A 27,966-nucleotide genomic window follows, 5' to 3' on the forward strand; every position below is an offset into this window, starting at 1 on the left:
GGCAGACTAGCCTAAGACAGTAAGATGTTACCAGTATGTCTCTACTAAAATCTGGAAATTTCTAGCCTATCTCCTACTGAAATGGCCATGTCCGCATCAATCGGAACGACTATTAACCTACTACCGCCTGGGTGAAGTGCAATTTCCGGCGTTCTCATACAATAGGAATAGCAGTGTATTCTAGTACCGGTACCGTCGTACGCTATTCGTGAGCAAGCAACGGTCGGAGCCAAGCGATGTCAGCATATTATTTATTTTTTTATAATATAAGTAGCCTAATACTTTGCCTCAGATCTTACTCATATTGCTCCCAAAAGTTTGGACAACTCCGCCAGCAACGCAAAAGTACGTTGCTGAATAAAACAAACAAGCACAACACAGAGATCAAAATTAACAGAAACCAGTTGATTTATGGTTGCCTGGATACATTCATTGTCAATGATGCGTGGCAATTGTCGACTGGCAAAACTAACCCATCTACAAGACAATACACAACCTTTTATCGAAGTTTGTAACATTTACGTATCCATCAATTATAGTTTGAAGGCCATAAGTCATACTAATTTGGTCCTTTTATTGGACCCGACCGTGAGCGTCGCGCAGAGGATAAGATTTACACCCAGGTTTTGATTTAACCAAAAAAACATACACGCAACCTACAGCGTTCACTCGTAAACTTTTGAAACAAAAAACGCACGGTTCATCATGATGACTAGCTATATATTAGTTTACTTTTCTAGTGATAATACGACTGTTATAGCAATATTCGTGCGTATTCATCTGTTGATTGTGTACCAACATGCCTCGGCCTCCAGGCAATTTGCCGCAAAAATGTATCGGGGACCCTAGAGAAAATTTGAAATCGTGTGTCAGCACATGTCGGTTTTTCGAAGTCATGTCGATCCCACATGTGTCATGTATCACACATCTGAATATCAGCTTTTATCTGAATCATCTCCTGAACTCCTGATTTTTTTGACGAGGCCTGAATCGCTAACATCGCTCTCACAAACAAATGCCAAGTTAAAACTCCCTGAAGGACAGGCCATTCAAATAAACAATGGTTTTATAGAGAATATTTGGAATCATATACACTAAAATTGAGCAAAAATGTACACAGATTGGCATTCGAAATAGTTCATTGAAAGCAAAGAAGATATTTTATCATTGGAAAAAACTTAAAAATATAATATTTCTTCCAGGAAGATATAAAAATATCAGCAGCATATATGGCAAAGACAGTACAAGTTGCTAATAGAACCAATAACTGAAAATATTGGTTTGTTAGGGAGAGATATTATGATAATTATATTGAATATCTAGAGATCCATGAATACTTTTTAGGGCACTCCAGAAGTATGTGCATCAAATGGCGCACAACCTGAACCCTAAGCTGATACACATACTGTGTTCAGGTTGTGTGCCATCTTGGTGCACATACTTCTGGAGCTCCTTATATAGACGTAGATCCAGTTTTAATACCAGGGTGGAGTTCAAATTGCACATCTTAATTTTTTTATCAGTATATGTCAGTAAAAAAGAAACTTGGAATAACCAACATTTATCTTCCAAATACTTCATTCAAATTGTTTACGTTTATTGTAATGAACATATGCGGACACATTTCATCTCTCTAATGCCTCAAGATTTATGTCACAGCTTGATTCATCAACTCATCATCTGGTATATATGGACTGGATAAAGCTGGACTCAGCGATGGAGACAAAGTAATATTTCGAGGAGTTGGAGCTCTCTTTGATCCTTGCAGAATACTAGAACTTTTCTGCATTGCAGGGGTTGGTGAAAGAGGGGTTGGCATTGCAGCACGTTCGGGAGATTGTCTCTCATTCAAACTTCTTCCCTGAGTAATTTGAAACAATAAATTAATGAGGCTAAGGGAATTTGAATAATCAACATAGGTTTTTAAGTTACATTTTACAAACTTTATGCACACGTCCAAAATATGCTGGTTGGGTTTCGAAAATATCATCCTTAAAAAGCAGAAGAAACTCAAATCCCTTTTGCAAAATCATAGTTAGCATTTGGCAATCACATTTTTGATGCTCTAAATCAGGGCTCTTCAAACTGGGCATCCCGACATACCGGTGAGTCACGAAAGGGCTCAATTGGGGTCGCGGTAAAATCTTTCTCGACACCAACTTATGTTAAAACAAAATAGTAATCAAATGTGAACACTTTTCAACCAATAATGTAATCCAGATCACAGAAATAGAGCCAAGATGCTAGTGGACTCATTAAAGGTATTGTCAACTTTATTATTTTTTTTAAATATTTCTGTACTGTTAAATTTTAGTTTATTGTTATTTGAAAATTTGGCCGTGGGAAGTGTGTAGTGATGAAAAATTGTTTCTTTTTCCTTCTCAAACTTTTTTTATGTCACAAATAGTTTTAACCGTTTTGAGCATATGTAAGTTGTGCTTTCGCTTCAAAGATTAATCTTAGGATTTTTTAACCAAATACTGCATGTACTCGGCATCCGGCACTCTAGTTGGGATTAATGTCTTAGATTGAGTCATGTCAGAGATTGAGGTTTGGGCCAGTGATTGAGGCCTTGTTCAGAGAAAAGCTGAAAAAGATTTCAGTAGTTTTTCTAAATAAAAAACAGATGAAAAAAATATAAACCAATACCGATATGAAGACAGGTGTCTGTTCATCTCTGATTTGAGTCAACGTTGAGCTACCTTGAGTAGAAGATGCAGCATCATCGATTATCATCAACCTATCATCAGGTGACTGAGGACTTCCAGAGGGAATGGGAGTAGAAATGCGAGAGTGGGTAGGGCTTGGCCGGTGCGGACTACGGCCCGATATAATAGCTGGTAAAATGAGCAAAGGTTACAGCTTCCGTGAAAAAATTGGGTTTTGTGAGATTAAGTTTCATTATTTAATGGAGAAATCACCTATTAAATTGCAGAGAACTATGTATGTAATGGTCAACAATCATTAATTTACCTTTTCCAACTTTATCATCGATGCGAGTAAGTGGCGACGTTGTTCGTTGAATCTGAGGTGATGATGTTCGTTTCGAATTAGGTGAAATAGAAGGTGCTACAAAATGTTGATCTGATCCAGGTGCGGATTTTCTGGCAAAACCGATAGCAACAGGAGTCGGTGAAGTTGAAAGAGATTTTGAGAAACTTGAAGACGGAGGATCTATTGATGATGCAGAACTCGGTCTTGCGGGAAGACCTGAAAAATTTGTAAAAAGGAAATGAATATTGAAATTTTCACATTAAAATCCATGACTTCCATTTTTCGTTGCAGTGTTTTTATTTTCATTCTGAACAAGGGTTACGAAAAGCAACGATTGACAAATAAGATTGTCATATTCTCTTTTCATGGAATAGCGAGTATACTGTGAGCTTTCGCAGATCATAGTCTAACACAAGGGTGGGCGAAGTTGTTTCTAAGGGCGGCATTCAGAAAATCTTTTTGTTAAGGGCTGCATTGAGAAATTGACTGCGATGTACAGTTACTATGCTTATTTGTTATAGTGTCATATTTCATGGTGGCTGACATTGTTTGAACCAGAGATGAAAAAAACATTAGTGATTGATATTATAACAATTCTTAGTTTAGAAAATTTAAATGGATTTTGTATTATTACTCAAATACTATCTCGTTCACGCATCTTTGTGGCAATGGCTACATACTAATTTGAAGTAGAAAATAGACAAGGAGAAATAACTTGCGCACATTGATACATAAGTAACTGTGTTTTTTAAAGACTCACAACTTTCAATGCAGTTAACCCGCTAAAAACCATTGTGCCTACATTGCAGGAAACAAAAACTTACGGTAGATAATACTACATAAATTCAGGCTGTAGCAAGTAAAATATAGATGTCCCTCATGAAATGAAATTCAAAAAACCTGAAAAATGACTTTCTAACAAAATCTTCGATTGTAACAGGACTTGATGAACACCATTGATATCTAACACAGACTAATTCAGACAGCAGAGCTTTAAAACAATTCTTGCATCCAACTCATTTTCTGGTCAATATCAGTAGAAAAAGTGCAAACTTCTCACCCCCTATAGAAGGATTTCTCAGAGGTGACTTTTTAACAGGTGGCGGAGTTCCTGCAGAGTTGGATCCAGAAAGTTTGGCAGATAACTGTCGTGCAGCTAAATCAGATGAGAGAGTTTTGGTCAGCATTTGCGAAGGTGATTTTCTTTGAATTGGGCTACTGCCCACAGGAACAGACGTTGGTGTGATGCTTCTGACTTTGGCTGGTGGCGGATTCCGTGGAACTTTAGCTAGTGTGAGTAAGAATAGTTAGTAAACATAATTCAATATTCAGGAATGAAAAACATCCAGTATGCTATATGATAGTAATATTTGAAGATATTTTGAATTCCTATCTGGTAAAACCATGTTTGTCTCTAGGAAATTGAACACAGAAATGTTGGAAAAAGAAGAAACCTTCCCGGCATTAACAAACAACGTCACCCTGAATTTTATTAACCATTATTTAGTCAAGCCCCAGGTATCAGATTTCTTTATGTAAAGTGTTTTCACTTTTCTTACTACTTGTAATATTGCCTTCACTTGATCGTTGAATATATTGTAAGTATGATGATTTATGTAAGTCTAAAAGTAACAAATATCAGCTCTCGAGGGTTGTTTTTAATGAGATATTTCCCACTCCATACACGAGAGCTGCTATTTTCCAAAGCGCCAAATATTTTTGTTTCAGCATTGCCAACCCATATTACTATTACTCTCTGGGTAAAATGTTTGAAATGGGGTTTGAACCCAGATCCTAGGCTTTCAATTTTCACATAAAAAAACATTGAAGACACTCACGAGCCCCAACTTTGTTCAATGGTGCAGGTGCATGCATTGTTGGACCTTTCGCCGCCGTTGCAGCAGCAGCTTGATTAACAAATTTCAAAACTTTTTCCATATCAGATTCTCCTTGTGTCTTCATCCCTGATGGAAGTTCCGTAACTTGGGGACGTCCTGTTTTGGCAGTAAAGCCTCCTTTAAGCATAGTGTTGAGATTAGGATTTATTTTGCTAATTAGGCTCTTTGCATGACCTAATGGCTTGGGAATTGTTCCACTTTTTATGTTTTTTTCTTCTGTGCTTCCCTGTGGAAGTTTACTCATGATGCTTCCTGGTGGTTTCTGATATGGAGAATTTGAAAGCAATGACTTTGATTTTGTCAGTAAATTACTGTTTGCGTCTTTTTCGAATGATTGTTTGCCTGAATCTGTGAAAAGTAAAAAATAAATAAAGTAACATTTCTTTTAAAGTGTTGGGAAAATGGTTGCAGACTACCTTGCCCTCGCAATGCACATCAGATATGCTAAAGAGCATGCAACATTTATTAAAAAAGTCAAATCTGAACATTGAGATATATTCGTAATGAACTGTACGAATACCATCAGAAAAAATGCCATTTTTATACGCCCGCCGAGCTTACGTGAAATATTGTTCAACAGATTTTATTTCTACCTTTTTGCGATCTAGATAGCGCTAATTTAGGTCATTATCAGAGTTCAAGCACGTGTTTATCGTAACAATTCAATTCTACCAGTATATATATCAATTATAGGTACCGGTGTTAGGATTACATTGGGCAGTAATTTAAGTTATCAGCCATATAGGAAAGCTTAAAGATGACAGAGATCAAACGAAAACTAGATTCAGAAAACTAACGTTTCTTGGATAAATGGCAGTGTTCGTATTTCTCCATTGAAAAGTATCAAACTTCAGAGATTTGTCTTCTTTGCCAACGAAGTATTCCAATTTTGAAGGAATACAACATTAAGCGCCATTATGAGTCAAACAAACATGTTTCAAAAAAATGGCAAAATGAAAGTGAATCCACTTTTGGGCGCTACATTCTTCCGGCCCGCGAACATCTTTCCGATTCTGAATTTGGCCCGCGGCCAATAAAGTTTGGGAACCCCTGGTCTAATGCTTTAACCATTAGGCCACTGCGCATCAAAATATTGAATAGTTCACAGAAAAAAATATCGTTCATTACGTATTTGGTTAGGATACCCAAAACCAGTCAAATATTTTAATATATATTGCGAATTATCCATGTTTAATACAGTAAACTCATAGTTTGAGAAATGGTGCAAAATAATTTTTTTGAGAAGAATTATATTTTTTGGCAACTGATATTCAATGGACAGACAAATATCACTGATTATATGCTTGCTATGATATTTACCTTGAATTGATGGAGATGACACACCTGGAATGTTAGTTGACATTTTGTCTGATGCCAATTTTGTGACAATATCTTCGATTGAGTTTTTTCGAGCACGTTTTTGAGCCATCACTCCAGCACCTCCATTCCGAGGTGAAACTGAGCCAGGATGCTGAAATATTTGAGCTTGAAGTTAGTACAGTGAAAAAAGGTTTTATGATAATGAACTTATTTATTTGATGCTTTTCATGACTTTTACTCCGAAAAAAACTCCTGTACAAAAACTCAGCAATATATATTTCTGGGGAATTTCATAAGAAAATGAAAATTCAAAATAATGCATGCAAATTGAAATTTTATAAAATTGCATGAAAAATAACTTAACCCCTGAAAATTACAGTTTCAACTTACTTTACCAAGTTGATAACCTTGTTGATTCTTATCTGCAGATGTAATACTACTGGAAGATGATTGAGGACCAAATGATTGTTTACTCTGGAATGGCGTTTTTCCTATAACTGAATAGAAAGCAAAAGCTCAATATTTATGGATGTGTGTTTATGGAAGTGTTGTTCGTCCTGAAAACCGTCCTAAAGGTTGAAGTTTTAGACATGACATCGCAGGTTAAAATGTTTTGTTTAATCCCATGCCCATGACCTTAACCAGAGGTGAGCAATGTCAAACAGAAAAGATTCCAGTCCTTTCCGAACTTGAGTAGCCCCATATCTAGCAGTAACTGCTCCTGAAGAGCTTTGTTTGAGATGGAAGGCATGAAAATTTGTCATATAACAAAAAAACATTGTGTGCGAAGGCTTATTACTTTGGATAAAGTTCACAGGTTCAACTCCCAAGCTCAACAACTAATGCAAGTTGTAATGAATTTGGAAGGCAATGTCGAACTGGAAAGGTTCCATCTAGTCTTTCCAAAAACTGGAACTCTATAAGACTTTAGGTGCTGCTCCTAAAAAGCCTTGTTCGGAGTCAAAAACTCCTATAAAAAATCAAAAAGTCGTACGACAGTCATACAACACAAAGCAGAAAATAACACATTTTTTCCCCATATATCTAACAAATGAGAAAAAATTCGAGTACACAATTAAAAAGTAAAACTACCTTTCTTTTTCTTTCTACTCTGTAGTTCTTCTTGTGATTTGAGATATTTTTCAATATCACTAAGAATTGACATTGGTGTTCCAGATAACCCGGTACTGCTAGTTGTGGTTGGTGCATTAGTTGTGTTGTTGTTGCTTGTCCCAATACTTGTAATCGACGTAGCGGGAACAGGTATGGGATTGATGCCAGTCTGATTCTCTGTTGAAAAAATAACATGTTTTATATCTTAATCATCACATTAATACTATCTTGTTCAAGCATACTTAAGGCATCGAAATCCAATTTAGGGAGTATACATCGAGAAAGAACCTTAGGTACTCCTGTAGTGTGTGTATCAGGTTCAGGTTAAGCCATAATTTTATTCCGATTTTCCTTATTTCTAGTTCTAATACGAGTTCAGGGACTGTTTGTGTTAGTCAAGTGAATATACCCCCTGCCCACAGGTTTGAGTCCCTTTACACAACTTGACATAAAGTAGGCAAACAAAATTAGTTCCCACCATATTGGTACACACACTTCTGGAGCGCAGAACCTTAAGTTCAAAACAAAATATCCTAGTAATTTTTAAATATATATCGCTGATTTATATTCTTTGTCTGTAAATGGCAGTGATGAGTAGCCATATGTGTTATTAAAATGGAGTAATATTGATCTGCGAAAAACACACTGATTCCTATTAATACACAGATCTAAAATTAATATATGTAGTCCTATATTGTGACTCACTCTGCGGTAGTGCTGATCCAAGCAATGGTTTAGTTTTGGTTGTTGATGATATAGGAGCCCCAGTTGATGACAGTTGTATGTTTAACATGATTGGTGGATTTGCATTTGGGTCATCACTTTGTGGTCCGCCTCCTTCACCCTTCTTTTTCTTACCTTCAAATAAATATTGATATGAATACCAGCGTACTCAGTGGAAGCCTTTGCTCTTATTCTCCAGAGATCCACTCCTCTTGAATAAAAATTGACATCAGTTTTTAATCAATAGTTCCGAAATAGGCAAAGCGAGGAGAGGAATTTATCGAAAAAGGTTGGAATCTATAATAATAATCTTGAATCTGAAATTTTTATTCCTAATTCCCATTATTTTTTCACCATGCTATATCTGGCGGATCATAGCGAGTTTTTTAGTTAAAATTTTTTACATATAAAATCCCCAAAACAAAACATGCAATAATTAATAAAAGTAAAGAAAAATAATTGCAAATTCATGAATAACCACTGAAATATCTAGAGCAGGGGTGGCCAACCTGCTTTCGAGCATGATTGACCAAATATTCAAAATAGCTCGCAATCTGACTGATCGATTATAAGGTCATACACAAAAACGATGAGTACTGAATATGCAGCAAACTGCATGCACGCATACATATCGACGTGTTGGCCATACCTGATCTAGAGCTACTAAAACAATACAGTATTATGATAGTGCATTACAAGATGTGAATAATGGTTGGGAGTTCTAAATAATGATTTCCCAAATCTTAACTGATTATGTAAGATATTATAATCTTGTTTTCGAACATAGTTTCTTGCATATAATAACATACAACTACCATATGACATTCTTTCCATGATATCTGAGTGCATGTCTGAACAACATATACTAACTTTTTTTACTTTCTTTCATTTTCTGCCTCAACTTCGCTGGTAAATTTGCCATCTTCATAAAAAAATAACATACGTCACAAATAGCATATAACTCATAAATAAGTCCTGTTGCAAATAAAGATAAATGTATTTCTGTAACCTTCTGTCTGACAGAGGAAAGATAGGGAGTTAAGTTGGTCTTGAGTAAACTCCTAGTTACATCACAAATTGGATGCCAAAAAATTTAAGATATGAATATTGATCATTCGATATGAATGGTTTAAGGAGTGAAATAGATTTGTTAGATATGGTAATACGAAATTGAGACTAACCAAAAGCAGAATTCTGCAATACTAAGTTATTCAGTTACAGACAGTCCTAACAACCAAACTTCCCTTAAAATTAAATCAAAGAAGGTACTCAAAGCCTATTACGGTTCTGAAATGTGAACTGAGTAAAATTTCTACTCAAATCTCTATAAAAAGACTTTGAATTTGTAAACATGACCTCTATCTATTTTATATATGTAACCTGGTTATTATTCTGGCTCAACAAATCAATAAGACATGAATGAAGAATTGCCTAAACAATGAAAACTAAAGCTACAACTCCATACAAGTTCTGTAACAGTTAATACATGAAGCATTAAATATACATTCATCCTATGCTGAAATATCAAAATGCTTAAAGCTGTTCAATTCAAAAGACATTGTAATTTCATGCTCATACGACGCTACAAACAAGGTCCTGTACAAGCATACACTAATAGGCGAAGAGCTTTTTTATTTGGAGATACGAGAATCTTTCTGGCTACATAATTTGCTACATGGGTGAGTTGGTTTCATTGTTTTGAAATTTCCTATACCAGGTTATCCTGTACCTCCATGATCTTTGACAGAAGGTGGACGTCCTCGCTTTTTAGCCGGCGCTTTTCCTTCATCATTTTTACTCGAATTTCTTCTTCTCACTGCCTTTTCATTCTTGGTATCTCCTGATCTTCCCTGGGAGATAAATTGAAATACTAGATTGAAATAACAGGGAATACAATCATATAAAACAAAATGATTTCGCACACGTGATAGGCCAGCAGGAGTGTCAAAATGACTTAAACATCCAAATCAAATTCTAAAATACCTATATTTAAAGAAGTTTCATAGAATAAAAAAGCCTTCATTTGCTTTCTGACAACTGTAAAACATCTCACTCAGCTCAGAAATTAGGGATATTAATGTTTGAGTGAAGTGACAGGCAACCACTGGTCAGTCTGGCAATTGCACAGTTTGGACAGTTTACCATGTGTTCATAAATATATATTACAATTAAAAATATTACTAAATAACTAAAAAGTATCAATAAAACGACCCCAATTATTAAGTAAAATATTCGCCCTGGGGAGGAATTCCCCACACGGTTGGGGAAACGTGGTTGTCACGAAAATTAAGCGCAAAATCGTGCATTAGCAAATTTCGATTGCTGTGAAACCTTGAGGCAGTTCATGTCAAAACGACCAGAATAACAGGTAAATAGTGAATTCAACATAACAGAATTTCAACATATTTGAATTGATGGATTGTTCAGTTCTGGCATATCTAAAGACTTGACAAATGTCTTGGCTATATCAGTATTCCAGGTAAGACGGATATTAAAAAATGGATCAAACCGCACTAGATAGATATCCATCATAATATACAAGCTCAAATTGTCTCAGTGACTACTGTACAAAGCCTTGTTAATGAAGAAGATAAAAAAAAATTAGCCATCTTGAGGAATCATCACGGTTTTTCACTGTTTTTGCAAATAAAACTAGAACTCACAGGTGTGGTGCTTCCTGGTTTATCGACGGCGTTTTGTCGTACTAGTCCTTTGTCTGGCATTGTTGTTATTGATGTAGAAGTCATTAGTTTGTTTGGCAAATCAAACAAAGAATGATTTGAAGTCGAGGATTGCACTAAAGACGTCAAGTTTGGCATCAAACCTTTGTGAATATGACAATAAACAGATTAATTATCGAGACAAACATATGTTAATTTTGCAATATTCTGTCAATGGCAATGGAGTCTAAAGTCAGAGTTAAAGTTTGGCATGTTTTTATTGATAATCGAGTCAGAGCCACACTTGTGTATTTAAATGTATGCTAAGTATGGGTGGCACGATAGCGGTTAAACTCAACTGTGGTGGCTTTACAGTTCCGTTCCTCTGGTACAAATCCTATACTCTCATACAGTCACTGGGTGTAACAAATTGGGTAGAATCTCTAATTAGAAAGATTACGGCCTTCCGAATAATAGTAGCTCATGTATCATTATGTAATATATCATGTATGTAAGTATTCAAGTATGTTCGTATTTAAGTCAACTAGAAAATCCTCATTTCTGTGGGAAGTTACAATTTTGAATCACTTGAAATGGAATTTCAGATTTTTAATGGTGATAAAAGTAGCCTATTTTTCAGCAGAAATTCAAAAATCATGAAGTTGACAAAGCATCCTCATACAATTAAACATAACCAGCATACGCAAAAGTCATTGGAATCAACATTTGGCCTCTTTGTTTACATGTCACTTATTCCCCCTTACGTTCTAAACAAGGGGCTACGGAAGCAACTACTGAAATCTAGTGATGTGTAAGCTACTATTTTTCGAAGGGCTGCAAATTTATTGGTTCGGCATTCGTTGCCCAATTTATTACAACTGGGGTGAGGTGGTGGGCGTGGGATTTGAACCCGAGATGTGTAACCTGGGATGCAAACAACCATGATCTACATACCTTGGGCAGAGCTTCCAGTTGGACGTTGAGTTTCTGGTTTGAAAGATAGATCTTCTGTAAGTGCCCGTAGTAATACTGGTTTACTTTTGGCCAACTCTTTCATTGCTTCATCTTTGTTAAAAAATTCAAATAAACTTTTTGTTAATGGGTATTTTCAAAGTAAAATTTGTTATATATACATATATAATAGATAGATAATTTATCCATTAAGAAGTACAAAGTGACCAAAAAAAATAGAACTCATGCCATTTTGAACATATTGAAGGGTCAAATAAATTTTCTTTATCTTTGTAAATAATTGATAAATTTTATTGATTTGTTTATAATTGATAAATTTTATTGATTTGTTTATAATTGATAAATTTAAGGATTCTTTTTTTAGCATTCTGGTACAAGTACAGCTGTGCTATTTGTAAATATAGAATCTCAACTAATTGAATACCAATAACACTATCATTGTCCTAGTATGCCAATGATAAACTCCTATTAACATGAATCAAATATGATGCATTTATATAATTCCAGAAAATAAGAATTGCACTAAAATAAAAAATTGATTACGAAAAATAGTATTTAATTAGTTATTGAGTTTGTTGAAAAAATGCAGGAACTGTTCCAATGACAGCAATGTGGATAACTTCAAGTTTGTTTTTATCAGAAATAATTCTAGATATTTATTATACATAAGCGGATATATTATTTGTGTTGTTTATATTATCCGTCGCAACAAAGAATAACCAGTTAGTAACTTGTTGGTGTCATTCTAATCCATCACGCTTAAAAAGCACTTTAATAAAATATAACGTTCATTTTAGAATATCTCGCTCGTTAAAGTTTACATTATTACCAATGATTAGAAATCATTGTTTACTCACCTGTTGAGGTACTGTGATATAGAGGTGGTTTGTTACTACGTTGTGTAGATCCAGCGCCGACCGTAGTTTCTGTCATACTGATTTTTGAAGGGTTTCTGAATGATGTTAAGAAAAAAGTGTATAAGTGTATATACCATATAAAAGATCGCTGGCATAAATTTCCAAATATACCAGAATTTTCTTTGCGACTCAACTATCAGATGATTCTTTCAAGCAATATATCAGTACACTTAACAAAAACTACATATACTTACTTGTTGTCATCAAATGTAAATGGATCAGCCTCAGGATCTTGCATTGATCCAGCACTGAGTGGAAAATTCATCGATAATCCCCCAGGTGACATAGATGGTAACGGCGACCGAAATAACTCACTCTGATGGCTATCGAATGATTTGACCCTCGAACCCTAAAGGAAAAATGTAAACAAAAAAATTCTAAGTACAATATAATACAGGGTGGGGGAGTAGATATCGGAGAGCGGGTGGACTTCGGCTCTGGAGAGTTTAATAATACGATGCTGAAATCCCACTCCATAAAATTTATTTAAATATAATCACATGAAATAGCAAAGTACCTAATCGTCTACTTCTATCTACTATGTGTATGAAATTATATTAATAAGGTTTCACTATTTTAAAGTTAGTTATAAACTAAATAGTATACACTCACCCTCTGATTATTACCAGAAGCATCAAACATTGGTGGAGATCCCAGAGTCATCTGTAATAGAAATTACAATGAATCCCAAAAAGTATTACAGATTCTAAGTTGAAAAAGGAATAGTAAGTCGAATAGCATTTTAAAATAATATATTTGAATGCATAGGGAATATTGAATATATTCTAAATATGTTTAATAGACAAATTGGTACTCCTGTAGTATGTGAACAAAGATGGCGGACACCGAATCGTAGTATGTGTACCAGATTAGGGTTAGGCCATAATTTCAGGTACAAATACTACGGGAGTCACTTGGCTAGTCCCTGAACTCGTAATAGAACGAAAATAGGGAAAATTGGAATAAAATTATGGCCTAACCCTAACCTGGTACACATACTATGTTCAGGTGTCTGCCATTTTGGTTCACATACTATGGGAAAGCCGACAAATTTGCAAAAATCATTGTGAATTGACAAAAATTGAATTGGGCAATGCAGAATAGTTTGATAAACAATGTTTTGATTGACCTAAAGGCTAATAACAAAAACTTTTCAGTAGGAAATATACTCTTGTGAAAAAATTCCTCTTGAAAATATATATTTCCAATATCGAATCGAAAATTTGATTCGCTCTGTATGACCTGGATTTGAGTCAACACTCAAATAAAAGGGGGAAGAAATATCAATAAATTATCTGCAAAAAATACAATCCAATACATTGTTAATCCTCACCATGCCTTCAGGAGTTCTTAAACCTCGAGGTCCAGGAGACATCATTGACCTTCCACCTTTTCCACTGCTGGCTGATGAGCTTCTACAAATAAATTTTTATACGTTCTTGTGCCTTTACTCAGAACACGGCTCTGCACAAGCAGTCACTAATGAATAGAGAGTACTATTTTTCAAAGTCTTTCCAGTTTGAAATATTCTACCTGATATATTACACCTTGGGTGAAATGGTGGGCAAAGAGTTTGAACTAAATATTTTCAATCTGTGATTACAACATAGTTATATCTAACGCTCTTTGAAAAATATATTCATAAAACATTGATAAAATTTTATTCAATATAATTTAAATTTTAAGCTGACAAGCACAACAAAAAATACTTTATCTAACAAAAAATAAACTATGGCTCGGCGGTGCGTCACATCGTGCTAAGCGTTAGGGATACCTCTGATTACCCTGCATGGGGTCTCAGTTTTTGAATCCTGTGGGGGATAAATATGTGCGAAAGGATTGCTCGAATCTTTTGCCACCATAAGTTGGTTCATGTAGTCACTGGTCGGTTCCTCCACCATCAAGTCCATGCATCTGAGACAAATAACTGGCCAACTAATCCCATATCCGACATGGTCTGGTAACCAGACGAGAGGCTGTGGTTCGCCATATGGTTAAGCCGTGTTATTGGCTTCTTTCCGCCCGGGATAAATATATGAATCCTAATTGAATTTTATTAATCATTACACCAACCTTGTAAGTAAATTGTTGTTCCCCATATTCTCTGAAATCGATTTGAGAGATGAAGAATGCTGCAGTGGCATGTGTGATCCTAGGCTTACACCAGGGGACATAGAGTCTGTTCTTCTTAAAGTTGTCATTCCTGTGTGAACCAATAAATCAATTGATAAATTGTATAGCCTGATTCTAACCAGACCATTTGAAAAAATTTTGGTACTTTTGGGACAAAAAAAATATGTCTTTAATATTGCTACTCAAAAAGAGACAAAAATACATTTTAGAATTTCGCTTTGGATTTATCTTAATTTAACAAAACGAAACCTCCATAATAATTCAAACTCATTTTTTATAATTACGTATATAATATATTATAGAATAATTTTTGTCAGATCATCAAATCACAATTGCCTAAAATGACAAATTACAGATAAAATTTTTTTAGTTATTCTTAAAATAAAGAATAAAGAAATAAAGAATAGGCTGTATCGAATTATAGCTACTCTGAATGTATTCATTATTCAATTCATTTGATTTGTGTAATTGAAGTTTTGTGAGAATTTTACCTTGTCTGTGCTGCATTGCAAGTAACTCATTGAGAGCATCAGTTTCGATATTCATTTGCTGTTAAAATTAAATGTCTAATTATCTTTCGACTTTTCAACAATAAAAAAAATTATGAGTTCAAGCATACCGCCTGAAAGGAATCTTGCGAAGTCTCAAACACAGGAAAATCTGAATTTTCAATCGGATAAGATTTCTGGCGGCTTGCTCTTCTACCTGAAAAATCAATTGAATAAAATTTATTTTATTTATAAATAAATTTAAGTCAAGCGCCCCCAATTTTTACAAGGTGCTAAAGTTATTCACTTCGTACCAATCACGATGACTATATAAATTCTGAAATGTCTGTGATTTGTCGAATTCTTTGGCAGTGATGCATTCATTTTTTTTGCTTCAGTTCTTCCCTTTTTTAATATTAATTGCATAATAACTGATAGAAATGCGTTGAAAGAAAAACTAGGTATTTTAATTGACGAGCAAAGGGCCACCTGTATTCAACAGCGAAAACACTTATCACAGTATATGGGAAAAACTAACAAGCAAAATTATTGGCATAAGTTTCTGTCTCAAACTATCGACTGATATTTAAATACAATACCTCTCCCTTGTTGAGGTAATCCTGGTGAAGATAGTCCAGGTGACATCATTCCAAATGATAGAGTTGGAGTAACTGGTCCTGTCATCTCATCTACTTCACTCAGTCGCTGAAAAGAGCAAGAAGAGTGGCGAGTGGTAAATATGAGAAAAGACGCAAAATTGAAATAGACACGTTCGTCATATTATATAATTAGATCATAGAATTGAACCTATGTTATATTTCCAGATATCGTATAAGGTGATAATATTTTAATTTGAAGAAAACAAGGTGTCATATCTTGAGAAGGCCTAATCAGCTAGAAAAGATAAAAATCATTTTAATACTAGAAACTTCTTAAGCCGTTTCTCTCAAATCCCTCGATTTGTATGAAATTTACCTGAAACTGCTGCATTCCTGCTGCAGGAGAATGTTGTACAGGAGACATGTTTGGTAGTTGTCCTATTTGATTTTGTGAATGGGATGAAGGGTAACTCGGAGGGGGCATAGTGTGTGACCCACTCATTGGAATGGGAGGTTCCATGCCACCATATGTTGAACTAGGTGACATGAATCCAGATGCCGGATTGAATTGTCCGCTACCACCACTTAACATGGTAGTCAATTGATTAGACTGATATCCTCCTTGTGGAGTGGGGATTTTCCCACCTCGCTGGGTGTTTGTTTGGGCTTGATCTTGCTCCAAATCGTCTTTTAGAAGACCCATTAGCATTGGGTGACTCTAGAATATAAAAGCTTATGATGAGATGACGAAACTGAATAACTTTAGGAATGTGGACTTTCATAAATGGAACCATATTCACGGAATGAATTCGTTCCGGAAGCCACTTCATAAGCAGAAAATTTTGTTAGTAGGAACGCATTTTACCCTATAAATGCACTAACCTGTGCTGGCCCCCACAAAACCTGGACATACTATTTTCGCTAGAAACTGAGTGAGACGCATTGTATGTACCCGCGGAACAGAAATGGGCCAATGAGATGACATATAGTTGCTGGGCGTCAGCCAATGGCAGAGCAGCTCAGACGCACCACTTTTGAACCAAGCTGTCAATCCGCCTAAACGGTCAGAAATGCGCTTTTTCCATTTTCAGCCTTCTCTATTTAAATTTCGTAATCTCTTTTAGTTGGGTTTTCTACTATAATTTGTTAAAAAGGCTTGGTCAAATTATGATTTTTCAGTTTTCTATAAGGAATTACAAAGTCTGAAATGCAAACTCCCAGCAACTATTTATTTGGGCTCAGATGCCTAGCTGTAGGGAATTCAGACTTTAATTTCAAGAAAACATTTGAAACTGCGCAGGCACCTCTAAATTTGTCAATAAAGAAGACCACAATTTTTGTGGTAAACACTGTCGATAAGCAAACCTTCATAGGAGCTGCTGGTTCCATCATTTCTTGATTATTTGGTATCAGAAGTTGAGTCAACATAGGATTTTTCTGGACTTTTTCTTTTTTCGGTGTAGCAGGTTTATGGTGATCTGAAAAATAAATAATTCGAGGGCTGGTCATATGGTGAATTTAATGCTCGAAATCAGGCAAAAAATACATCTTCACACTTTCAAAATGTTATGTTGATAGCACCGTCTGATTGAATTTCAGTATTGATATTCCTATTGCCTAACACAATGTACCAAGAACTAAGTTACGATAAGTGAACGCTACCATGAAATATCAGCCCAAATACGGTTAGGAGCCACTAAAATTCCTGATAGCCTTTTCCTCATATATTATTCTAATCTTGGCTCCAGCGTCAACTCCAAAAAATGTCACAGGTAGATGGTTCCCGGGCATGAACAAACTTGCATTTCGTGGAATAATATTCAGTTGGCCTATCATGAGATTTAAACCTAAAATGTGTAATCTGCGATGGCAACACAGTAGAGTCTAACACTTTAACTGCTTGGCCTGTTTGTTACAAAGAAAAGAATTCCACATGCCTGGAAGATCAGTAGAAAAGTCACATACAATTAAATATTTTATCATTCGAGATTCAATTCGAAAAAAAGTAATAGATTCGAATTCCAGCCCTACTACTTACCAACTGGATGAGGTAATGGGAATTGTGTAGGGGTAGTAGTCATGCTGCCACTGCTTGGAAACACTGTGGGTGTTGGGGTCGACGAACTACTGGAGCGGGACTGTTGATTAATCGGAGGTTTCTTCACCACTGTAAGTAATGTAGGTGGGGGTTGGTGGGTAGAGGGAGCAAATAACGGACGAGCCCGATTCACTTCAGCTTCCTTCTTCGGGTTCTTGATGCTTTGTTCAATGAGTTTTCTGAAATTATGATATATCCGTCTCAATACTTTTTTATACAACGAAGTTATATGCCCTTTTGCTATGAACAAGGCTCTACACAATCACCCACTACTAAGTAAGGGGCTACTATTGTTTGGAAAGACCGTAATTTTTCCAGTTGGACATTGCATACCAAATTTAATATACACTATTATTATACCAAGATTTCAACACGCTTCAACCAATATGTCACCATGCCCACTGAGGACATAACTTGGGTGCTTTTTATTTCCATACAAACTATTTTTTCAGATTGTATTAGAATAATAAATAATCTGATTTTGTTTATCCCTGATTGGGCTATTTTAACAATTTCCTTCATCTTCCATTCATCTAACTCAGAAACTTGACAAAACTATCGCTGCATTTTATTTATCATCTTATATTACTATTAAATTGTTATCACAAATTCATGTCATCAAGGAAACTACCAAAAGGTGTGGGAATGTGAAAGAAACCAAGGCAGCAGAAAAAAGCATTACAAAAAAAAAAAAAAAGAAGTGACTGGAAGCATCTAGCGCCCAACAGCCTAAATGTAAAGAAATACTGCTTAAAACAATGATCAGATATCAGCTTAAACAACATCTATTTGTATTTCTTTGTAACATTTCCAAATTTTTCACAATTGGAAAATCTATCCTTTTGTCTTGAAAACTCCGAAATATACATTACAATCAAAAATTGAAAGAACAATTCTTCACAAATCTGTTACTTTCGCAAATAAACCCTTTAATCTAGTAAGTATTAGATCAGCATTATCAGATCGATTATTTACCTCATTGTGATTGGAAGTGAGGAACATTTGCTTAAAACTTTTGCAACAAATTCATCAGTACATAGAGGTGGATCACCTCGCCCAGTAAATATTGTACAACTCTGAAAACCTGACTTGTCAAGTTTGATTTCCACTGTAAAAAAGAACGAAGCATACACAATAAGAATGTTAGAAAAATGATTTCAAAACACAATAAAGAATTTTCAGCAAAGGTTTGCAATTCGCATATTTCGCAATGTTCAGCTGGAAACTGATCAAAAAAATCATTAAAAAATCATTTTTTAATAATATCACATAAAAGAATTTGGCATATAACATGCTTTCTTAGCACAGCCCTAGCATAAAAAACAGCCATTGCTTGATGATTAACATACAGGGTGATCTAAAAAAACGGAACCAATAAATTTCATATTCATTTATAAAATAATGAAGAAAATTTATTTGACTTTGTTTACATTCGAACTTCTGTTTATGTAAGATTGCATCCAAAAATTTATCTAGGACGCTTTGCACAAAAGTGATGTTCTCTGCACAATTTGTTCCTACTGACTTTCTCATCATTGGAGATAGAATCTGGTCATTTGGAACATATTCTAGAGCAATGGTTGTCAACCTCTTATACACCTTTAGCAACGCTTTAATTCATGGGTTTATTTATGGGTTTTGATTTTAGGTCACACTTTGAATTAAGGGAATACTCAACTGTCATTTCTCAGAGATAATCCATTAATAATATACAAATGAACAAATTCTAATTTGAAAAACAGAAGAGCTAACAAACACTATTTAATTAATATCCAATAATAAGTTTCCCTTCAACAAAAAGGAGAGTAGTAAAAGAATAAATAATACTAAAACACTTACAAGATGCTGTGCTTTTTGTTGAAGGATGTTCCATTATTACACAAACTTTGTCAATATTTCTGCTACATGATACTTCAAAATACCACTGCTTGTACTTTTTAATCTCTAAAATTAATTATATAACATGGATTTACCAATATGTCACAAAACTTTATATACCAGTTGCCTATACACACCACTAAACACCACTCCGTTACGCCATACGTACTTGTCATCTAAAACATACTGCTATAGATTTATAAAGATCACTGCTGTGATAAATCATAGATAGAGTTCAAACTACTGGTATGAAAAAAGGTCAGATGTTGTCCTTGCGAGTACCATTCTATACGATAGATGGAAAGGACAACAGGATAGTATCATGAGAGTCTTAAGTTCATAACTTGATCAGAATATATTGAAGCTTATTGAAAAATGTATCAATATATCTTTCAGAAAAACGTGACATAAGAAAAGTGGATATAAATTAAAATATAAAAAGAGTAAGCATTTTTATCAAATGAGATGCCAAAGTTATAAATCAAGATATATTCCAAATAATAGATTTGCCAATTTTGAATAATTTCATAAATCTTCTATGGCTTTTCATTCAACTATATAATTTAGTATAAATAATATTAGCCTACAAAACTGACATAAGAGCATAGAAGAAAGATAAGTAGTTAGTCCCACAGAAACCCAATCGATAGCGCTATGACTGTACCTCAGGAAATATTTAAAATAAAGAAAATGTGAACAAAAGTAGCAGACATCGAAGTTAAATGAGTGAAAACAAATAAATTGCAACACTGAAAATAAATTTGGTTCATAAATTCATGTTACAATCTAAATTTTGTTACGAAATCAGTTCTCAATATATCTTAACCAAGTTTGTTTTGTTTCAATCTGTGTTTTACCTAGTTCAATACAGGATTCAAACACTTTGTATTATTTATAGCTTCCCTATTATAAAATTTTTCAATTGCATGTTAATAAACCTTATATCTACTTGTTAAGATTCTACAGCACACAGAATAATAAATTAACTAACATGAAAAACATCTTACCTAATTTTGTATCTCTTATGCAACTTGAAATAAGTGTGTTTAAGTGAGACTGCTTTCTCAGACAACATAATATAGCAGGAACATGGCCAGGATGTGTAAAATAAACTTTATTTACTAAACTTCCCTTCAATTCCGATATATCAAGATGATAAACATGAATCTCATCACCAAGAGGTATCTATAAGAAAACAAGACAGCATATACATATATATAGACATAAAAGTAAAATGACTGATATAGCCATTCGGTGAACTTGTCTTAGAAGACTTTTGTCTCACTGTATTGACTCATGCTCAGCACATCATAACTGTAATAAGGTGAGTGAGAGGTAAAACAAATGTGGCAAAGTTCATAGGGAAGTGTTCCTGCCGCAGTGAATACAAACAAAATCAAATCAGTCACACAAACTACATTAAATAGACAGTATATATTCTGCATTACTAAATTAAATTTACATATATGATTTTTTCCAATTTCTCTGTAGAATATGAAAACATATGGCAACAGTTCCCAAAAGAGGCGATTTGTTAATTACGCCTGGAACATTAACATGATTTGTGTTAAACTTAACTAATATATCATTAAATATTTTACATATTGTATTTATTATGAAAGTTTTATTGTTTCCTATTTTAAATGCTGTGTATACAAGTTAATAAATTCATTCCACCTTTATATGCCATTTACTTTCTGTATCGTTGTTAGTGCCTCTATTGTTACATAACAATAGAGATAGGAACTATTTTCTACAATTTTGCAAACTGCAGTTTATTTTTTTGCTGAACAGAGTTTAGCAAATCTGAGTAATTCTTCAGCATTTCAAGGGCAAATGACGTATTTGATGTTTTTTTCTATATAACATATATAGTTCGAATCTTCGTTATTATTATTATCTGTTAGTTAGACTATTTCAAGGGTGCTGCTACTCGATAACCTATATTGGTTTTTCGCAGTTTTCCTCGCCCTGAAACACATTTTTCATATTTATTGTAATTTTTTTGTATATCTAATGCGTTTTTAGTATGGCGAAAAATAAATTACTGATTACACATTAACGATCAAAAAATTGAATTTTATTTCAAGGCAACAATTTCTTTTTCCTGTTTAAGAGCGCAGTGAGTTTTTCCTAGATAATTTGTCGCCGCACAAACGAAAATTTTGGGAACTGCTGATATGTAGAATATATTATTATATTCGAAAATATTATTTCATCCTAATTTGGGTATCACGGACCTAGTAAAAATATCAAAATCAACATACCATAGAAATCAGTTACAAGGTTATTGAATATTTACATTTTCTACTCCACCAATGTCATATATAATGAATAACTAATTTGTGTAACATTATTGAATAGATTCCAAGGAGAGAATGTCATAAAATATTCAGAAGGTTTAACATATAAAACCAATCATAGATTAGTCAACTAATCTTCAAAAATCAATAAAAATGTCTGTAAGTCATAAGATTATTACATGCACAAAATCATTAAAAATGCATATTCAAAATCCATGTAGTATACAATCTATATCCAGCAGCAATATAAACATGACTATACCTTAAAAGTTTTCTTATTAGCATTCAGTAATTCAAGATATGGCTTGGTTGTGTGATCATCTTCAGAACTGATTCCAAGATCTTAAAGTAAAATGATCTTGCGGAATTTAAAACTGAAATGGTGGACAAGCGAAGCCAAATAACGAGCTATGAACATCGAAAAAAATCCACAAAAATTATATGCAATACATGATTATTCAAAACAAATAAAAGATTTGAAAAAATTAAAATCTTAGACATTTTCACATTTTTTTCAAATCACTTCCGAATATATTATGTCTGAAAATTTATCATTTGGATAGAATAGCTAATCCGAATATTAATATACTTAATATCAATATACTTATATATACTTAATAATAATATTAATATACTTATTAAATACAACAATGAAATTTGCCCTATAATCAAACGACCATACAGTAGTATTTACTTGTAATTTTTGCGATGTCTTCAACAACTTTAGAAAGCACTGGAACTGGTGGTTTAAGATGAAGTACAAAACATGCTTGTAGCATCATAGAATTGTGATGACTAATATCTAGAAACCTTGGCATGCTGTCAAAAGTATATGTCATAAATAACAGAGATGAAGAAATTGACAGTTTTGCAATATAAATAACTATTGAAAGTAAGTCCATAATTGTCTACGCTATTGAAAGAATGATATAATCAAAATAGTCAGGAGTAAGGTCCAACACTCTTACCCACGGTTGGGCAAACTGTGGCCAGCCAATGCATTTTGTGCAGCACTGACAATGAGTTATTTTGATTTGTCATATATAACTGATATTTAATTTTTGAATATGTTTAAATGCTCACCCAGACGCATCAATAGGATGTTTGTTCGTGATCAACGGTGTAATAGGAAGATTACAGGCAGTAGATCTCTGTTCGATACTCACTTCAGCGTGAAGTCCGATGTGTTTTGGCACTGCAATTTATACATAGATTCAAATATAGAGATTGAGAAATATTTTAAAAAACTTGGAATGCGTCTAAATCTAGCCTGACATTTAATTCATGGAATACACTGGTACAATATGCTCCATCCTGGCTAATAATATATATTTAAATACAATCCAGTTTTCATACATATTCTAAAATTTGACATTAATTTTTAATTAACTGTGACATATTGTACTTATTGTACTAAAAACACTAAAAATAATCTCTAAATATATGAAATATAAATGGAAAAATAACTTTACAGGTATATCTATTGTCAATTTCTTATTTTTGTTCAAATTAAAATTCTGGAAATCCATAGCCATGATCATAAATAGGCCAGGAATACAAGAAACTTAATGTTTCAGTTAGTGACATAATAATATTGTTATTTTCATCAAATTGCCTTATATAAAAATGTATTTGTGTTACTAATAAAGGTGTAGTAACTGATCTCTTTTTCATGCTTGCCCTAAACATGCAGCCATAGTTTTTTTGAAAGATAAGAAGCTTTTCAGTCCGGAATTGACTACCCAATTTATCACACCCTAGAATGGAACATGGGTGAAGGATTTGAAATCGAGATTTTTGGCATGCGATGCCAATGTAGTACTAACCACTATGCCATAGAATTTTACATCACAAAGCAAAACATAACTGCATTTTAGGACTATATTATAGCCAACTTACCAACATCATTGAGTGATATTTTCTGTTTGGCAGATGTGTCAATCAAATCATATGGTGAAACAAAGAAAGCAAAATGTGATCTATCACCAGCCAGTCTAGGAGTCAATACACCAACTGTACCGTTCATTACAATATCCAAAGCAGAAGCATCTTTGTGTGTGTCCCTTCATATAGAAATTTGTTGCTATTAACTTAATAGTCCAGAAAGTAATAAGGATTAATCAAAGCAATAATAGCTCGTTAATGTTGAGCAAATCAAAACCATGAAGAATTGAAAGAAACTTAATTTCAATTTTCAATTAAGGTCATTCTATTTGTACACACACGTATACACACAAGTATTAAATAAGAGAGCAATGCCTAAATATAACAACCATTCCCCAATTAAATATTATAGCAATATCCATCAGTGCCATGAAGACTTTAGATGAGCCCCGGGTTTTCGTAGCGGATCAGCAGAATAGCCTGGTTGAATGCCAAGTGGGGGCACAATATACACAAAACCAGCAAAATTTGAGTGAAATATCAAAAATTGTATAAAATATGAAAGTAATAATTCACTGGTTAATTCTGCCGTCATTAGGTACAAAAAATTTAAAATCAATTGTTCGATAGGTTGTGCGGAAAAGCATTTTTTCCACAACAATGAGAATAATTTTGCAAACGATCTATAATTACAGTCCATGTCAACCAATACAAAAAATAGATATCTCACTTGTATATTTGACTCATCTTAACCAGGTCAGTTTCAAGAGATTGCAATGACATATAAACTTTAGTTCTACTTGGTCTACTCCCAGAAGTCAAATACATTTCCGTTAATCCTTGGAGATGGGAGGATAGTTCCAAAAATTTTCCAGCTCTGAAAATAAAATCTCCAACCTTTAGTGACTAAAGAGCAGTGCTCAAATATATGCACACAATGTCAAAAAGGTTAGCCTACATAAAAAATTTCCATGAACTGCAATAAAACAACAAAATTTGGGGTAAATTATCGAGTCCTGCACAACTCGGAGAGAAATTTAAAAAAAATGTAATAGTCTTTTAGTGACTTTGAGTAACAAAAGATTGAAGTCAATTAGTCTATTAGTTGCGGAGAAAACAATTTTTTCTAACAAATTCCCCTACAACAGGGGTGTGCAAACTGCGGCCCGTGGGCCAAATGCGGCCCTCTAGGAAAAATTGTGTGACCCGCGGAGAAGTGCCAATTTTGAATAATGTGCGGCCCGGAATACGAGTTTTTAATTGCCTATGACTTTACAATGCTTTAACGGCTAGCTTGTGCAAACAACGCATGTCACAAGGTCAACAACCAAACTTTTTGTGCCTGCAACTACTAGATAGCCTATGTTAAGGTGCGGCCCGCGGTTTCACCCAGTTATTTTAATCTGGCCCTCCTGTATTAAAGGTTGCACAAAACAATCAATCCGCTTTATGAGCAATAATATAAAAATAAAAAAATGACATCTATCAATAAGTAATATCCAGACGAAACAAAAATTTCTAACACGCCGGCAGTGAATCTATTACCTTATTATATTAATAAGATGTGGAGAAGTTCTATATTCATCACTGTGTTGTATGCTGACGTCAATAACTGTAGGACTATGGTCAGGTGTATTTGACGTTCCGAGTATTATTTTGACACTAAACATATCTGACACAAGACGACATCTTGTTTCTGGACTTGAAGAAGCAGGAAGTTCAAAGCGAAAACTGAACAAAAATAATTGACAATATTACAAAATAAGAAAACACAATTGGCAATATGGACATAAAGACATCTGGATTGTTTTTAGTAAAACTAAGCAAACAGCATGAAACAGAGGCAAACAGTATGTGTAAAACTTACGGGTTGATTTCATTTACTACCATGTATTTTGTTTACCAACTTGATATCAAAAATATTCAAAAAACCTTTGCTTATACAGTTAAAACATTCTGTGACACAAACAGCAATAGTTCATATTTTATAGGACAGGATCCACATATTTATCCCGGTGGCGAGAACAGACAAATTAATCATATGGCGAACCGTGACCTATTACCCGTCCATGTCGGGTATGGAATTAGTTGCCAGTAATTTGTTTTCCCATAAATGGATTTAACTTATATGCAACAAAATTGTAATAAAATCTTACCCGTTAGTTCTTGATACAGATCTTAATCTTTCAATAATATCTCGTAATGTACGAATATTACTCATATTCATTAAAACTTTGTCTACGCAAGAACGCAATACATTGCATGATCTCTGCTCAGTCGATATCTAAATGAATGAAATAGTGTAATGTTATATGATAAATAATGTTGATAATTGATAATATTCTCTGAGGACGAATGAGAAGCCTAGAGACCCACAAAATGTATATCCTCAGTCTGATGGTGAAAGATGATATAAAATAATCTGCATACAGTGTGATGCAGAACCCAAAGTCCTAATTATTTAATTTATTATTTGTAAATGAAGAAAATTTATTTAATAAGACTTGACTTCTGTTTGTGTATGATTGTAGCCAAAAGTTCCAGGAATCTTAAAACATTGCACAATATTTATGTTAGAACATGTTCCATATGACCTGGTTTCTGTATTCTGGAGTTCACCCTGTACAAATAACAAGGCACATAACGACTTATCATGCAGTTTCCCCTGTGAATGAATGATATGATATATATTTTAGAATTCCTCTTGTTATTTCACTTATCCATAATTTCATAATCAGTAGGGCACAATTCTCTGATTTCAAGAACAGTCCCCGGATTAAAAGACATCAATCATAAAACCGAGTGCAAACCCCTTCTTTATGAGACAGTCTATGCCTCCAAATTGAATCAGAATGAAAAACTAGCATTGCACAGTAAACTAAAAGAAAGTGCGATCTAAAAACATTAACAATGGATTCCTCAAAAACAAATCTAATTTATCAAAGTTAAAAACTTTTACCGAAACACTCCACAGAGTTTTTAGCAAAGAACTGAAATTTTGATCATATGATATCCGACACATGTTACGATTGATTCAAATTAATACCGAGACAAGTTTGGTACGATCTGCCGCCATGCCAGACGCACTCGTTTCAAAGACAAATTAAGTGTTTGTTACATGTCGGACATCTTGGAATCGGATAAGTGTGCCTGACTGATAGTGCAGTAAAGTAACAGAATCATCATAAATATCAACTATGGTAAAACACAGAAGAAAACAACCTTAGATCTTACCACATGCAATAAGTTGACAACTTCACCAATGCTTTTTACACGAGGAGGATTTCTCCTCAAATACTCCATTAGTGCTTCACTATCTTGTTTTTTTTTATTATTCTGTGTAACTGCTTCCATATTAGGTTTTTATCTGTCGTATCTGCTGGATAATCAATGCTACTACATAACAAATAGAGGAATACTCTATACTGCTATATTGAATTTTTGGAAAAATATTTCAAAACACCATTTTAACTTTTTTTTAGTATCTACCGTACATTTCTATATCTAATTTGAGATTCCCTGATAAAAACAGAAATGAAATGTTACCGTATGACATGTATATTAAAATTTAAGGAATACTGAAATATGGCATACCTAGCTAATTATGGCGATGTATTCCAAAACTATTCAACCCATAAATGTAATACATTTTGACATTTGCCACAAACAGACATTCCCAAACAGAAACTATTTAAAAGTTGCAGCCAGCCACAATGTATTTTTGTTAGAAATGTTGATAAAGATAGGCTACCGGTATTCGATTAATTTTTTTTGGATTTGGCCTAGATATTTTTTTGCCTATATTAACATTACCGTATTGCATTACGGTACCGGTACTGTACATGCCAAGAGGCTAATGTCTGCTAACCTAACCAAAATAGTTTGAAGTCCAATGTCAAGCGCTACGGCAGCTATGAGTATTCAATTAACAAACTGTTACGGTACCGGTGCGGTACATTGCACCAGGATAAAAAATGGCAACAAGG

At 34.1% G+C, this 27,966-nt stretch overlaps 1 protein-coding gene across 3 annotated transcripts; it reads right to left on the bottom strand.

The window, feature by feature from the left end:
- Positions 1-1,036: 1,036 nt before the first annotated feature.
- Positions 1,037-27,504, bottom strand: LOC120336393 (uncharacterized). Of its 3 annotated transcripts, none has more exons than XM_039404060.2 (34): positions 27,215-27,504; positions 26,137-26,264; positions 25,526-25,711; positions 24,711-24,857; positions 23,996-24,159; positions 23,180-23,291; positions 22,791-22,915; positions 22,359-22,438; positions 20,801-20,978; positions 19,755-19,859; positions 18,891-19,023; positions 17,856-18,094; positions 17,183-17,295; positions 16,194-16,535; positions 15,818-15,923; positions 15,350-15,435; positions 15,222-15,279; positions 14,671-14,800; positions 13,931-14,012; positions 13,210-13,260; positions 12,792-12,946; positions 12,538-12,632; positions 11,663-11,773; positions 10,712-10,872; positions 9,778-9,898; positions 8,031-8,183; positions 7,305-7,502; positions 6,603-6,709; positions 6,213-6,363; positions 4,833-5,240; positions 4,055-4,282; positions 2,974-3,210; positions 2,650-2,702; positions 1,037-1,861 (listed from the first exon to the last, which is right to left on the bottom strand). In XM_039404060.2, exons 1-34 carry the CDS (start codon positions 27,332-27,334, stop codon positions 1,649-1,651), a joined length of 5,076 nt encoding a protein of 1,691 aa, XP_039259994.2. In that variant the 5' UTR covers positions 27,335-27,504; the 3' UTR covers positions 1,037-1,648. The 3 variants fall into 3 exon arrangements, with proteins under 3 accessions (XP_039259994.2, XP_039259993.2, XP_039259995.2); XM_039404059.2 differs by having other exon boundaries at positions 2,650-2,837; XM_039404061.2 differs by lacking the exon at positions 1,037-1,861 and having other exon boundaries at positions 2,679-2,862.
- Between the last annotated feature and the right edge of the window lie 462 nt (positions 27,505-27,966).

Source organism: Styela clava, chromosome 2 (genome assembly GCF_964204865.1).
Source record: "Styela clava chromosome 2, kaStyClav1.hap1.2, whole genome shotgun sequence".
In the NCBI taxonomy this organism is placed as follows: Eukaryota; Metazoa; Chordata; class Ascidiacea; order Stolidobranchia; family Styelidae; genus Styela; species Styela clava.

Bases quoted from the DNA above. Each gene is read 5' to 3' on its own strand.
- LOC120336393 (XM_039404059.2), bottom strand. From the start codon at position 27,334: ATGGAAGCAGTTACACAGAATAATAAAAAAAAACAAGATAGTGAAGCA. The intron at 14,801-15,221 runs GTAAAATTCTCA...TGGTTCACACAG, and splicing joins TGCAATGCAGCACAGACAAG to GAATGACAACTTTAAGAAGA. The intron at 12,947-13,209 runs GTGAGTGTATAC...TTTTTCCTTTAG, and splicing joins CTTCTGGTAATAATCAGAGG to GGTTCGAGGGTCAAATCATT.